The sequence below is a fragment of the Passer domesticus genome, chromosome 2, assembly GCF_036417665.1.
Source record: "Passer domesticus isolate bPasDom1 chromosome 2, bPasDom1.hap1, whole genome shotgun sequence".
NCBI lineage: Eukaryota > Metazoa > Chordata > Aves > Passeriformes > Passeridae > Passer > Passer domesticus.
The window spans coordinates 106,677,153-106,692,679 of NC_087475.1; the positions used below are offsets into that span (position 1 = coordinate 106,677,153).

At 37.4% G+C, this 15,527-nt stretch overlaps 1 protein-coding gene across 2 annotated transcripts in view; it reads right to left on the bottom strand.

Moving 5' to 3' along the window:
* The window catches only part of WARS2 (tryptophanyl tRNA synthetase 2, mitochondrial), a 38,750-nt gene that overhangs the window by 4,573 nt on the left and 18,650 nt on the right, over nucleotides 1-15,527 (bottom strand). For both annotated transcript variants that reach the window (XM_064410359.1, XM_064410358.1), the window contains 3 exons: nucleotides 14,233-14,490; nucleotides 3,170-3,250; nucleotides 1,382-1,467 (listed from right to left, as the gene is read on the bottom strand). In XM_064410359.1, the coding sequence (XP_064266429.1) occupies nucleotides 1,382-1,467; nucleotides 3,170-3,250; nucleotides 14,233-14,490 (425 nt within the window). The remainder of the gene's footprint in view (nucleotides 1-1,381; nucleotides 1,468-3,169; nucleotides 3,251-14,232; nucleotides 14,491-15,527) is intronic.

A 15,527-nucleotide genomic window follows, 5' to 3' on the forward strand; every position in this document is an offset into this window, starting at 1 on the left:
CTGTCATGTATTTACCTTCTGTCCATTTTCCTATCTCTTTGATCCTTGGTTCATCTGAGCTAGTACTGTTTCTCCCCCTCCTCCAGCTCTAAATTCTACTTCATGACTGCTGTTCCCTTCCTGTGTTTCTGTTTCTCACCAATTCTTGTTCCTCATATTATTTTGTTTATATTAAAACATTTCTTATTAAAGACTTTAAGTCAAGTTTCTTCAAAGAGATATTGTTTCTCTTTCAAATTCCGTGTTTTGTGCTCTGGGTGGACAGCCTGCTGTTAATACAGACAGTAGCTAACAAACCACTGGCTTTGCTAAGGAAAGATGAAACACCTGATCTTATTAAAGATGCAAGAGACAGACATGGTTGAGCTCAATCAAAACAACGTGATTTCTGATAAAGTTGTCTAAATTTCACCCTTAAATATGTGACACTCAAATTACTCAAATATTTGACAATCAGATGGGACTTCAAATAAAATAATGATCATATTCAAAATAATTCTGACTTTTGCTTGCTTCCTGTTATTTTTAGTTAAAATGTAGGTAAATTAGAAATACCATCTCTTGGTCTTCTAACAGTCCCGTTTTCCCTACTACGATCAATTAACACTAAATTTCTCTAGATACATTTTCCTGAATTCACAACTGGTTGATCTTGGTTAGTCTGACCCGACATCCTTGTCCTCTGACCTATGTTACTTCTCTGTCCCAACCAATAGTCACAATTTTCTTCAGAACAATGCTACAAAGTACATATGCTTGGAACATAAAAATAATTCATATATGGTGCACTGTCTTTAACATTTACTTACTGAGACAGTTTAAATCATATTAGGAAATACAACCAGTCATGACAATGCACTACAAATTCTATTAGCCAGGCTACAGGCTTAGGCATGCTGAATCCCAGTCCCTCACTAGGGACTGTTTCCACTGCAGCACTAGCCCAAGTACTACGAGCTGCAATCAATAAATTACTCTTTTTCATCAGTATGAACTGGCCTACACAGAATCCCCCACTAATATTGGTGTGCTACATACAGTTTAAGTACCTCTACAGTACACTGCATAAAATAAAGCATAACTACATTAAAAAAAATTGTATCAGTGTGAATGTGTAATATGTATAATTAAACATCAGTCTGTTATAATTCCCTAAGAATTATTCTCATGTGACCAGCTTTTGCTCTTTACAGCCCTGTCAGTAGCTTTTTAACCAGGCTAGATTTCAACCAGCCACTTGAGAGTCTGTCATCCATTTCCAATGTTCTGATCTAATCACACCCAGCTCCCCTGCTCAATAAGTTAGTATGTTGACCTGACAAGCATTCATTCCAATGCAGCTGAACAGACATTGCCCATGGGCTCACATTCTGCCTCTTACTTGTACAGCAAAATATCTGCTGCTTGAAGCACAGGGTAAGTCAACAAACCAACAGTTCCTTCGCTATTCTGGCTGGCACGCTTCATCTGTTTGGAAAAGAAAAACAGAGAAGAATCACACTTTTGACTAATGGTATCAAGGTCTGTGATTTTAATTAATTAGAATTCTGAATAATTGAGTAATTTATTATGTAGCTCTACAGAAGACAGTGTCATATAAAATCCACTCCTTAAATATATTCTGGTTTATGTCTTATATTTATGAATTTCTCTACACTGTTCTGATATTCTAGTGAGAAGAGAACATAGGATTTCTTTTGTTTTCTGTTTGTAACCTTATTAATGGAAATTATTTCAAGTGCAAAACCATCAGGCTAAATTATTAAACTTGTATATTACACATAAATCCTACTTTTGAAATAGTGTCTTCAGCAATAAATTTTTGAAGCACTTCTTAATGGAGATCCAAAAAGGTATTAATACCTATGTTAGGGATCACACACAGTCACCAGGACAGCCAGTGACAGCTGGGAGAACCCAGCCAGTGCTGTCTCCAGCAGTTCTCACTGCTCCCCACAGTCCACCTAATGCATTCAAGTCCTCTACTGCTCCCTGGTATGGATCACCTAGATAAGACAGTCAGGCTGCAAACACTAATTCTGTTCTAGCGATGCCATAGCTATTTTTACTTTTGGCAATAGTTAAATATACTAACTCCCTTCAAACCTGAATTATTTCATTAGGACTGTTCAAATATATTTAGACTTGTCTCACGCTCTCCAACAGATCCTAAATTCTGTCTACATCTTCAGTGCCTAGGGTTCAGGGAACCTAATTTGCAAAGCCTAGCACCTGTAACACCTATCTGTAGGTCTGGAAAGTCAATCCAGTCAAAGTAGGACTAAAGAGCTTAACTTTAGAACCTCAGGTTTGAAAAGGTTTGCTTTAATCTATGCCATGCATTAACACTGGTTGCTGTATTTAAGTTTTACTGGTTTTATTTAATTAAGAAGGAAAACAGGAAAAAAGAAAACATCTGGAGGTATTTAAGACTGCTCTGAACTCTGCAAGCCCAAACTGCTCTTAAGCTGTTGGGGTTTTTCCCCCCCCCTTTTTCAGATACTTCTCTCTCCTGTCTTTTTCTGCTTACTAAATGTCAAAATAAAATACAAGGAAATTAAATGCAAGAACTCTGTTGATGCAGTCAGGCTGATGCAACACCAAGATTAAGAAGATGAACATTTGACACTCGTAAAGGCAAATGTTTAAGATACAATATCACTCAGCACATTTTTAATATTTATCATTTCTATACTCCTCTTCAAACATATGCCTCTTTTGAACACTCTTCCATAAAATCTACAGAGCAGCCACTCTTTATAGTGGAAAATGAAAAGCTGTTTATGGAACTCCTTAATCAGCAAGGGCCAAGGTTTCCATTGCAATATCTTCCATTACTTTTGCATAATTAAACAAGCACTGAAATAACACTGAATGTTCTAGCAAAATCAGTTTAACAACAGCAAACAAACCTCTTTTTTAGCACAGTTTTTCTGCAAATCTCTACCAAACCACAATTCTGTAGTTTCCAGCAGGAAAATGTTCACCAAGAGGAACAGACCTGGAGAGTTATGTTTTACCCCTTCCACCACAGGACTACAGAATTACTTAAACCTAAAACAAGAACAACCGAGATACAGCTGGTACTTCATGGATGAAAAGTATTTCCAGGACAACATTTCTACTGAATACCCATAAATTTCTTCTAAATTTACCAAACTGTCCATACCTTCCACTGGGGCAAACGTAGCAGACGTGGCACATTAGTTAAGCACCCAAGAATCCAGGCAAGTTCTGCATGCTCAGGAACCTGAAAGGAAGAAGTTAGAATCTATTTAAATCTTCTCTTTTATATGAATATTTTCTCAAAGTCAGTAAGAATAAATTGCATCAAAGATGAGAAAACCAATTACTTCTGTATATTACTTTTTCAGTAAGGTCAAATGACAAGCTAATGGAAAGTTCTGGAAACTGCCAGGACTGAATGCTCTATATTAAAATAATATAGCAAGGTTCTTGATCCTATCCACTAATATTCTAAATAAGAAAGAAAATGCTTTAGCAATAGCAGAGTTGAGCACACATGTAAACTCCTTTGCTTGAATACTTGATTCACTCTTCACAATATTGGCAGGTTTGAATCTTTAAGAGCATGCTAACTGTCTCAAAGATGTGCAAAGCTTCATGTCTGCAATATGATATAACAACCCAGACAGAAGACAGTAAAAAGTGTTTGTGAACAAGTAAGAACTACTAGGATTATTAATTGCTTTGTTGTCACATTTAAAATACAGTAATTTCCTAGCTAGCAGTCATTGGACTACTTTGGTAACCAATATGTAAAAGTATCCAACCTCCAGACTACAGCTCAGTGGTTAGAAATATTTCAGGTTGATTCTTTCCCTTCTTTCTGCCTTTCCCACAGATTCAGGGTTTTTATTAATTCCCTCATGCTTATTTGACCTCCAATCTGTGCCCAAGACAAAGTGCAACAAAATACTGGAGTAAAAGGAACTTCACGGAAAATACTAAGCACAGGACTCCTAATTCATCTAGAAGGAATCACCATCTGGTTGAAAGTGGTTTCTCATTTCTTTCTTCTAGTCACGGACGGCGAGGAGATGGTGCTCTGTTGCACTTGTGTTGACAAGAACCCTCTTTAAAAGCTATGCAGTCATTGATTCAGCTCTGTCAGATGTTGCTTTCGCAGCCAAGACTGCACGTGCGTTTCACTGGATCAGTGGATTTGACATTACATCAGTTATCAAAACACCCAGTGATCTAAACAGCATTTGTTGGGTTGAATACACAGTTCTGGGTCCTACCAAGTTATATACATTTCCTATCTTCAAACACACAGTCCTTTCCTAAATATTACTGAAGTGCTGAATATGCTGAAGAAAAAACCTGATAAAATGGGGATAGATTATAGAAGTATAATATACATAGAAGTATACCAAAGAGTAGAGATTTCAGTTGGAATAAAGTTCAGTACTGGAGCCTAATGAGTCAGCATTCATCATCCAAATTGCAGTAACTGACTGTATATTGGTGTGTGAATCACGAGGTTTTAGGCTTAAACCACAAATCATTTGTCAGACTGAATCACGGTTTAAGCTACCGTGTTTTACTTGGCAAGAGGGGCAGGTAATTGCTGCCTTTGGTTGGTCATGGTGCATCTGCTCAAATGTTACTCATTTAGCTATTCCATCACATTGATTGCACAAATCTGATACAGAGGAACTAGAAGACATGATGATGTCTTCTAGAAAAATGGCTCAGTCTACTCTTCCTTTCACTGAGCAATACCCATGGATCACAATCAGGAGAAACCATTCTCCCAGACAAACTCCATCAACTTCTTGCTGCAGGTCCATTTAAAACTGCAGGCAAATGTCTTCATTAAACAACCAAAACACAAGAATGTAAGAAATAACACTGTACTAGATCATAACAAAGGAAATGCAGCCTCGTGCTCTATTTCCAGGAGTAGCACCTGGGGCAAACACAGGAGCCTACTGCTTCCTGCAGTATCTTCCCCTCATACTTCTCCAGCATCCATAATTGTTGCACTAGGGAATATCAGAAGGTATTATCCCTGGCCCAGTCCTGGTAATGTACCCAGATTCCCCAGGAGTAAGTCTAATCCTTTTCTGAACCAGCTGATATTGCCCATTTCATAACCCCATGGAGCAGCAAGCTCCAGAGGCTTAAACCCGATGTGTAAAGAAATAATTTAGCCACTAATGTATCCATGTTTGTTTACTGGTTTTGAATACCACCTGCACAATTTGGTGAACAATTCCACATCCAGCTTATTCAGTGTTTTTCTGACTTTGGAAACTTTGATTGCATATACCTCAGCCTTCTCCTCTTCAAACTGAAGCAACCCTGACTTCTGAATTTTTCCTTCTTAAGGCAGCTACTCTATCCCCTGCTGCATGAATGCCTCTTCTTTGTATCATATCTAAACCATTAGTTCATTCTGGAGACTCTAAAACTTCACCCAGTATTCAAAAAATAGGCACACTAAGGTTTTGCATGGTGACAAAATGTCATCTCTGTCTTATTCACAACACCTTTTCTGGTGATGTGGTGATGATGACATATCATTAGCTTTTTTGAAAATTGCTTGTGCTGAGCCAATGATTTCAGAGAAATACCAATGATGACTCTTCCCTGCATTGTGTGAAGAAGATTTAGAATACTTTTACCCAGATGTTTTAAAGTATTTAAATATCTTCTACCCCTTATTTGCCTGTCCACTCTGTTTTATGAGTTCTATTGAATTTCCTTTCCTTGGCATAGCATTTGGCTACATATAAGGACTTAGCACTGCCCGTGAACTTTTGTTCACTATCTTCTTCAGGTCATGAAGGAAGATGTTGACTAGAACTGCTTCCAGCAAGAACCCTGAGGAACATGAGACTGCCGACTCTGCCATTCAAAAAAAAAAAAACACCCCAAAAACAAAAACAAAACAAAAAACACCCCACCACCAATAAAATGTGAGCATTACAGCCTACGCAGCTTACAACAGTGAAATGAAAGGAAACAGAGAAGAGACATCTCATATTTGCATAAATCTACAAAACAATTTTCAGTTGATTCCTATTGTGTTAGGTAGTGTTGATTGTGCCATCACAAGGAAAACCTTGGTCAAAGAAGCATCACTTTTCACACAGTTTTCATTAAAAAGAGTAAGACTATTAGAAAGGTGTTCTGCTTGCTTCTTAAATGTATTTTTTTAAAGGAGGTTACCCAATAATCTGACTAGAATTTCAAGTAATAAAAATATAAAGAGGTCCAATTAATTCAGGCTATTCTGTCTATACTTTAACCAATAAAGAACTCAATTTCTTTTGTATTTTAAAATCTGACAACAAACTACCGTCCAGAGCTACAATGTGCTTCAGGATTACCCAATTTTACAAAAGAGAACAGATAACAATAAGCTTAACTCTTTTTCAATGAGGACATAATTTTCTCAGTGTGCCCTCTCCCCCAAATACATTCGTACAAAAATAATACAAATGGTAGAAACCCAGAATTACATCTCCAATTAAAAAACTCATAACCAGTGACAGTTCCTGAACTGTATGTCAAATCAAACTCCAAGAATGTCACAATCACTGGTAATTCTGAAAATCAGCTATCTAATAAATTAAATCCTTCAGGTCAACTTCAGCTACTTTTGTGTCCTGAAAAAAAGATAATAGTCTGTTTTCAGTATAAATATTATTTTCTTGGGAAATATTGCTTGCAGCCTTGCTGAAAATATTTCCAGAAATAACAGTTTTTAAGTGATCTATTTATTGTTTCCCTTTACAAAGTCAACTATTTCCCATTTAAAATTTTACAAAAATTCTTACCCATATCCATATGGCAATCCCCCCTTTTCAGACAGCCCAAATCCTACCCTTTGCTCTTCTCAGTAAATATAGCAAGTTTCTCTCTTTTTTCCTGCTCTGTGGTCTTGCTCATTTTATCAGTTTTATTTCCCAATCTCACACAAGTCTGTAAAAACCATCAACATTTCTCAAAGGGTTGAGATGGTCACTTCCATGCTATTACCAAGGACACATTTCCTCCTTCAATCTCCGTTGCATTAAGCATCCCCCAGAACCTGGCTGACTAATCAGTAATCAAAGAGTTATTTCCAGAGCAAACTACTTACATTCCTTCCCTGTGGCCTGACAAGGCCAAGGCTGCCTACCCAGATTCCTTTAATTTTTTTAAAGCACACATATTTGACAGAGGTGACCACTTCCAAATGATAATGAGCAGTTATCTAAAAGGCACAAACCCTTCTGTTTCTTTATCTGAGCACCCTGCTCCTCCCTTTTTAAAGACAAATAGCTTCTTAATTATTTACTTATGCAGCCATTTGAAGTTATTAAACTTAGGTCACAATTCATACTTGGATCTCTGGAGCTTTATATGCTGGAGTACAATCTCAGGGCTTCTTCCTGTAAATCTATTTTTTTGTCCTTGATCCTAGCTACTCCTTACCAAATTATTGTTGATAATCCCTTGCCACAGCCAATGATATATACATGGAAAAACAGAAGCTACTTTTAGTCCAAATAATTCTACATGACTTTTTATGATGAAACATACAGCTGAGGAAGACAGCAAGCCATGAGATTCAAGAACACTGGGAGATGCATGAACACTGGAAGCAGATTTGAAAGGAGGCAAATCAGCAACACTGGGCCTCAGCTTCCTGAGGGTATAATACAAAGTTGTGGTTGGCAGCTGAAGTGGCTTTCTGCAAAAAGAGAGGCAGTGTTTTATTTACAAGATGGACTTCCTCAAGTTGCAACCTACAGCCCTTCTCTGTAAGGCACTGCCAATTTGCTGCATATCTATCATGTAGAAACAGCTTTCCTCAGCAGAGTAACCTCATTAAGGGCTACATTTTAAAGGGGCAATAAATTTAAAATATTTAATTTTTATAGAGTAGGGTACAAAGTCTCAGGAGGTAATTTGGATAGCTGTGTCCTAAAAGAAATTGAAACAGAGAACTACATTTAAAAAGAAATGAAACCTTTTCTTAGGACTTTTGTCTCTTCTAGAAGTACCAGTAAGAGCTTCTGTAAAATTCAAGATGCCCTTTTTAAAAGCAAATGATGCTTATATTTTTCTTAAATAAGAGGTAAGGTTTTATTAATGTGTGAAGTTGCAGGCAATACGTTCATGATACTTAGCAACGTGTCTCTATATTGCAGAGCTGAGGAAAAAAAAAGACCATAAACAAGACAAAAAATAGACTACTCTTGAATCAAATGCACACAGTGCAGGTACTCTTATGACAGAAAATTTGCCACAGTATCCCAAATTCCTGTTCCAAGAAATAATCGCTTGGGTAGAATAAGTTTATGGTTACAAAGGCAATATCAGATTTAAAGAACACGTTAAGCAATGTATTAAACTGGGCAGTGGTTATCCAGTTATTGTCAGTAAATGTGTTAGTATCTACAGCTTTCACCTTTATCTTGGAACAATGTAGTCACATATCCTTATTTATATTTGGCTAAAACATACAGAAATAAGATCTGCCTCTCCTTTTTGAAGAACCTGACCAAGAATATTCCTACTGGAATCAAGCTTTACTGCTTATAAACCCTGACAGACCACAGTAATTTGGCCAAAACACCCTTTCCTCTCCTTTATTTATTACTAAATTAACTTATTTGCAGAAACATTCTCCTAGGATAACCCACAATACTGTTTGAAAAATTAGTCTGGTGTGTCCAGAAGATTGGTGAAGAGAGGAAAATATAACATCTACATAATAGTATGAGATGAAGAAGGTAAATTAAGGCAGAAAAGAAAAAGAAAAAAAAAAGAGAAATCCCAGTGAACCATGACTTTCCTTCCCACTGAGCTCTAGTTATGTCTAGTCCAGTCCATGAGAGAGAAAACAGAGGAATGAGAGAAGCAGAATAATTTTCTAAATTAAACAGTCACATACTTCCTCTTATGACAGGAAGTTTTCAATGGACCGTGCTAAATTAATGTACTTTAATGAATTTATAAGCTATGATGCAATGGAAGCTTTTCAGCCCCTCTGAAAATTGGACAAGGGGTAGCGTGAATCTATTCAAACTCTGCCCACAAAACAAAGCAGATGGATACTTCTGGAAAATAACAGCAGTGAAACAGTGCATGCATTCATATTGTTGTATTTTGGCTTTTGGAGTTAATGCTAAGACAAATTTGCAAATTCCCACCTCCCAGAGTTACTGCCTCAATTTGCTTGCACACTGCAAGAATACTGCAGCTGATTATACTCAGAAAATAAATCACCCTATCCAGAAGGATGAAAACTGCAATTTTCCGCCCAGAAATGGAACATTATGTTGTCCAGAAACTCACAGGACTCCTCAGAGAAGTGTTCATGCAGCGTATCAAGCACTGCCTGCTGAATCAACTCCGATGGAATTTTAGTTTCTCTTGGGACATTTAGCATGTGTCTGCTACAATAGATAGGTGGACAGGAAGAACAGCCTGAGACCACATAAAAGCAAAATAAGTTTCCAATATTGTTTTGACTGTGAAGCAGATGAGATACAAGATGGTTATGGGTAAGAACTGAAATGTGTAGTGTACCCACCACGAATCAGAGAAAATGGGTTATATCTTATAAATTTACCATGTGTGCAGATTGCATACTGTCTTCCTTATTTGCCCCCCCCCCCATAGTCCTTTTTGGTTTTAATAAAAGATCTAAGTTTTATGAAAGATGACTGTTACAGCTTTTATCAGTTATGGTACAATTTAAGGAATATATTTTCTGTTTCTTCTAATACTCTCACGATATGTTGTATAAGTCATTATTCCACAACTTCTTTTTTATGCCCCGTAGGCAAAGGCAGCCACTTAAAGCATATCTTGGCATTATTTTCTCTAAGAGGGTTTCATACATCTTGCAGCTGTACTCCAAATAAAAATGCACTATTTTGAAATATGCATATATTTTTATTTTTTATTCTTACTAAAACTGTCACTTTTCTATAACTTCCTACTTGAGAAAATATAATTAAACAAGCTGTAATGAAAGAGCTTCTCTCACTGGGAGGCCATTTTACTGTCCAACATACGCCACAATTGTTTTTCTAGATATTCTAATTAAATGTGCTTGTTTATAACCCTTCACAGACAATGTGGTTCCAAACACTACCCTAATTATTCATTGCGATCCTTCTTGCTTCTAAATATTTTCAAGTTATCATCACTTGTTCTTTGTAGCCACTACTTCCCTAGGCTGGAATTCAAGTTTTTATATGGTAATGGAAGTGTGGGAGATATTTGTTGAACTGCAATGCATTAAGACCAAATATACAGCCAGCCATTAACTTACTGTTTGTACAAGTTTTAAAACAATATAATCTATAAATGGTAAATTCTGAAGCATACAAAACTAATTTTCATCCAACTAGCACTTTCCATTTATAGGTAGTTTAGCTGTAAATGCAACACAAAAGAACATAGGCCATATGCTCTCTAAACAATACAATAAAAACTTACTTATGCAAAATTTCTGTCACTTCTATTTAATTTTAGTTGAAAGGAGAGGACATCACTGAAATCTGTTCTGGGATTCCAAGTGTACTTCACCTGTATCATTATCATAACAGCACTTTTTGGACCTAGTATAAGCACGAGAGGTATCTGTTCTCTCCACACTCTCTCCCAGCAGTCTGTGATTCATATTGTTCAGCCTTTTGTCTCTTGCTTGTATTGAAAAGGCTGATAAAGTACATGAAAACTCTCGAGGCAGGTATTTCAGGTATCTCTGGATTCGAGATTTGAAAAAGAGTAAGTAAAATAAGTGAAACCCTTACCAAAAGGCACAGGCCTTTTGAGAAACCTAGTAGCATTATATTTTTTCACATATGGGCAACATATTCCAGAGAAGCAACACAAGCAGCAAAATACAAAAAGAGTAAACCAAACAAACCAATAAAGAACAATAAAACCCAAGCCCCTTTCAGCAATTCTAGACCACTCTTGCCCAGTGTAATCCAGAGAGAGTGACAAGACACAACAGCATTCACATGAATGAATGCATGAGCAATTCCCTTAGTGGGGCTTACCACTACTAGCATACTTCTGCAGTGCAAGAATTTCAATCTGCTTTAGTGCTACAGAATCAAGGTACAAAAAAAGGTCATTAGTTGTGGTGAGTTTTCGTGATTAAAAGTTCATGAACAAGAATTTTGTTGCATGATGTTTGTTTAAAAAAAATGAGCAAAAATGTCATTCAGGATTAATTAAAGAAACATTTCTGTGATCTACAGATTTGGTAATTTTCTAGATAGAACTCAAAATACAACAATAATTACAGCATGCTAAGATACTGAGAATTCTTATTTAGCAGTTTGATCAGCTATTGAAAAAAACTACTCTGTCCATAACTAAGTACCTAATCCAGTTTTCTATTTGTGGCTGGATTTCCACTGCTTTCCTGCTGACCTCTGGAAGTACACACCCTCTTTCAGTATACAATCAGTTTTGGTCACTTTGCTTTACACCTCAGCCAAATGTTTGTAAACAAAAATGGGGCGTTTTTAGACCACCCTTGGAGACTGCTACAGTGGCTGAAAAGGAGGCCAGCTCCTTTTTTTTTGAAATCTGAGAAATTTCCAATCAAAATCCAGCAATAAACTTTCTTGATTAGCAATAGCTGTAATCCATCTTACACCTTCATTTTTAGGAACAATCATCTCGATATTATGACATTCCATAATGTACTATTTCATTATCATACTAAAACAATAATCACATTAGCAAGGTTCCTGTCTCCTTTCCTCACATCAAGAGCTACGTGCAGATACTCCTTTTAATTGCTTCCAGAGAAACATCTGGTGCTGCCTATGTAAATGTAACAGATCACAGTGCATCTCTGGGTATACCTGACCACTTCATACAGCTTGTACAGACTCGGTTTGGGGAAGCTGACAAACCACTTCAGCCTGACCCAGGGCTGGAACAGTCTGTATTCACAAACAACTGTAACAGCTCTTCTGACTGCAGTGTGACAATGAGCTTTCACAAATGTGCAAGAATCAGCCACTTCTGAAAGTTGTATGGATATTTGTGTGGTAAGTATTGGTAAGAATAACATTCAAGACAGCAGACAGGGCTCAAACATTTAATCTAACAATTTAGATTTAATAAGAACAATGACCATTAGATCTGGACAGATAAGGACACAGCAAAATAAAAAATTGATTTCATTTGATAAAGCTGAACATGTTCAAGTTTAGCCATCTTAGGTTTTCATTGGTTTTTGACTGTATTGGTACTGTAGAAGCACTGCACAAAGAGCCATCATTTCCTGAGTCTGACATGTTTCTTTGGGGGTTCAAAGATTCGATCTCTGAATTGTTCTATTTTGAAAGATACAACATACTTTCTGTGGCTGAGTGCAATGTAAGACCCTCACTGATAATCTGCTGGCTTCAAGGGAAGCCTGAGTGTTGGTTTTAGAAAGACCTGGAACAGCACTAGTTTAGCTTTTAGACCAGTAGGAACATAAGAAAAGCAACACTGGACCAGATCAAATATCCATCTCTGACAGCAACCAACGAAAAAAAAGAACGTAAGTGCAGAAAAGCATGGATACTCTCCCATCTGTGGTCTCACCACTTCCTGCAGAGGTGACTGCTCAGATGTGCAACAGTCCCAAAGCAATTTTTCAGATTAATTTGTCGAGTCCCTTTCTGAATTCATATGAATTTCAGCATGCACTGTATCCTGTGTCATGGGGTTTTGTAGCCCAGTTGTGGATTTTGTGAAATGCAGCATTGTTATGCTTGTGTTGAGTCTTCCAGGTGTTAACTTGTTTTGATATTTGTCAGTTCACATTCTTCAGTGGATAAAACAATTGCTCCATATCACTTGCAGTTTTATAAACATTCACTTTATTCCTCTCTAATCATAACCTGCAAAGCGTTTATCCTTCATGCTGAAGAGTCCTCTCTGTGTATCTAGTCACTGATCCTGTGTTGTAACTAATTGAATTGTTCAGTTGCTTGAAAACAAGAAATAAACCTCTCTAGGCTGGTTTTTACTGCATCATTGGCTTGTAACTCACCTTGCAAGTATTCCAGCTAATGACTTCATCATTTTGAGGCTGACAAGTCAGAGTAGAGGAAAATTAAAACCCAAGCTGGTAACATATTTAAAATGATAAACAGATTTGAAAAAAATGGGGTGAATTTATTTAAACGTATTTCCACTAGAATTCTGAGCTCATCTATTTAGACTGGTTTTTTAATACAGAGGAAAAATGAAGCAGGAAGTATATCTGTCTTCATCAATTCATTATTCACCAGGGATATAGATTGCCATTTGCAGTTTAACAACCCCAGGAAACTCTGCCTGTAAAGAATCGTGTTGAAAGGGAGAATACAACACCATCTCAGCTTGCACTGATAAAATTCAGATCCTGTGTGCACATCACCTGTGCAGTTCTTTTGCAAGGTGGACACCCACTTATGGGTGTCTTCACAAGAGCAGAAGCTATGACATGTCTGTGTCTGTGGAAATTATAGAAGTTTGCCAGTTTAGAGTCGGTAACAGAAAGTTCATTGAGCAAGAAACTAAGCTGTGTTCCAGGAAAATATAACATGTGATAGCTATATGCCAAGTGGGAAGGTAAGCCCAGTACCCCTTGGGGTAGTCAAGAGGAGCACATGGTTTATATATGAATTACCAGATCAGATGGAAAAGCGTCGGCATGAAAAGGAGGTTATAGCAAAGAAGGGAAAGTCCAGAGAAGATGTAACTTCCTGATGATCAAGTTGGAACTGATACAAAAATTAATCATCTGTTACTTTGTGATTACTGTGCAGCTGGTAGAATGAGTGGCAAGAGCTGATGCAAAAGCATAGAAACACGTTTTCCTTAGCTTTATGGTTACACAGGCCACGTTTATGCATTTATGAGTTAACCTTTTGTGACTAAAGTGACACAGATACAAATTAGTTGTCTTCTAAAAGGTCTTTGAAGTATATTAGTCATAACCTGTACAAACTCCTAGCTCTGCTTCAGAAATTCACAGTGTACTTACCCCTAAATGGGCTTCTCAGTCATGGTTGCACCATTCAAAATTTCAAAGCTGCATCAAGGGATAAGTTTAAAATTCAACACTGCTAACATTTTCTAGGACCACCAACACAAACATGATAAAGGAGCTCAGCAACGCTACACTCATTCATTAAGATGTGTGGAAAGCCACTTAACCAGAAACAAATCCAACAACACAACAGGAGCACTCACCAGTGACTGCCGGAAGAGGAGACACTTCTTTGGGTCAATCCCACAGGCAAGGATGGCAGCAGTGGTGTCCAGGATGTTCTGGCGAAGGACAGCTGGCTCCTTGGGCATGGTGAGAGAGTGCAGGTCCATAATGCTATAGAGCACTGAGCTGCACTCCTCCTGCAGATTCACCCAGTTCTGAATGGCTCCAAGGTAGTTACCCAGATGAGGCGTCCCAGTTGGCTGGATACCCGAGAAAATCCGATCCACGACCACATTCTGTGACAAAGCATTGGCAAAATAAACACGCTTTTTTCCCCTCCCCCATATTCTTTTATATTTTAAAGTAATTTAAAAAACCTCGTTTATGCCCGTCTCCTCTCCTGTCAGTGTAGTGATGTATAAATGACCTCAGAACCAATGATTGCAGTAAGTCAGTTAAAATACTCTATCTCACAGCAGAGAGACTGAAAACTACCATAATTTTAATAAATAAATTAATAATTTAATAATAATTTTAAGCTGTCAGACTGCGTATGCAAAAAAATTCAGCTGTAAACAAGATTGGCAAAAAGTTGGTCTCGGAAACCAAGTGCTAGATTCTTTCATTTCTTTTGCACCAAAGCTGTATGTTTCTCTTTAGTTTCTATATCCACACTTCAGTATCTATATCCACTCTGATATAGAAACTTAGGGTCACAGAGCAGAGAAATTCAAACATTTTTGTTGTAAACTCATGCAATGTCCCAGTAGATTGCCATCTGAACTCCCATGAACATTGAAGTCTTATTTTTCTAGCTGCAAAGAACATTTTAGCAGTTCCTGAAAGAAAACTACTTCTTGACCCAAAGGTCAAAGAATAATGAAAGAGATCATCAAAATTCTGAAACTCCCCATTTTGGCAGCAACAGAATTTCTACAAGAGCTCTACAAAGAAATATGGCTATAGCTCAAGATCATACCTGGAATACTATCCATGCATCAGGACCAGTAAAATGTCAACATCGGAAAAGAGTTCACAGAGAAACAGCAAAACCAAAAAAAGACTAAGAAGCTGAGGTTGTGAGCAAAGATGAAAAAGCTTGAAACATGTATAGCTTGGCTAAGTGACAGTTACCATCTTAGAAAGTTTGTTTTCCTGCATCCCAGACTTCCATCTGACCATTTTCTCAGAGCCCCGAGCTGTCAGCATATGATCAATTACCTCCCTGGCCTTCCCAAAGAATTCCACCATATTCAGAAGTAGCTCAGCAACGTTTTATGTGAAAATGCTTGTTACATGCCAAGTTGCAAGAGCATGCAAGACAGCTCAACTC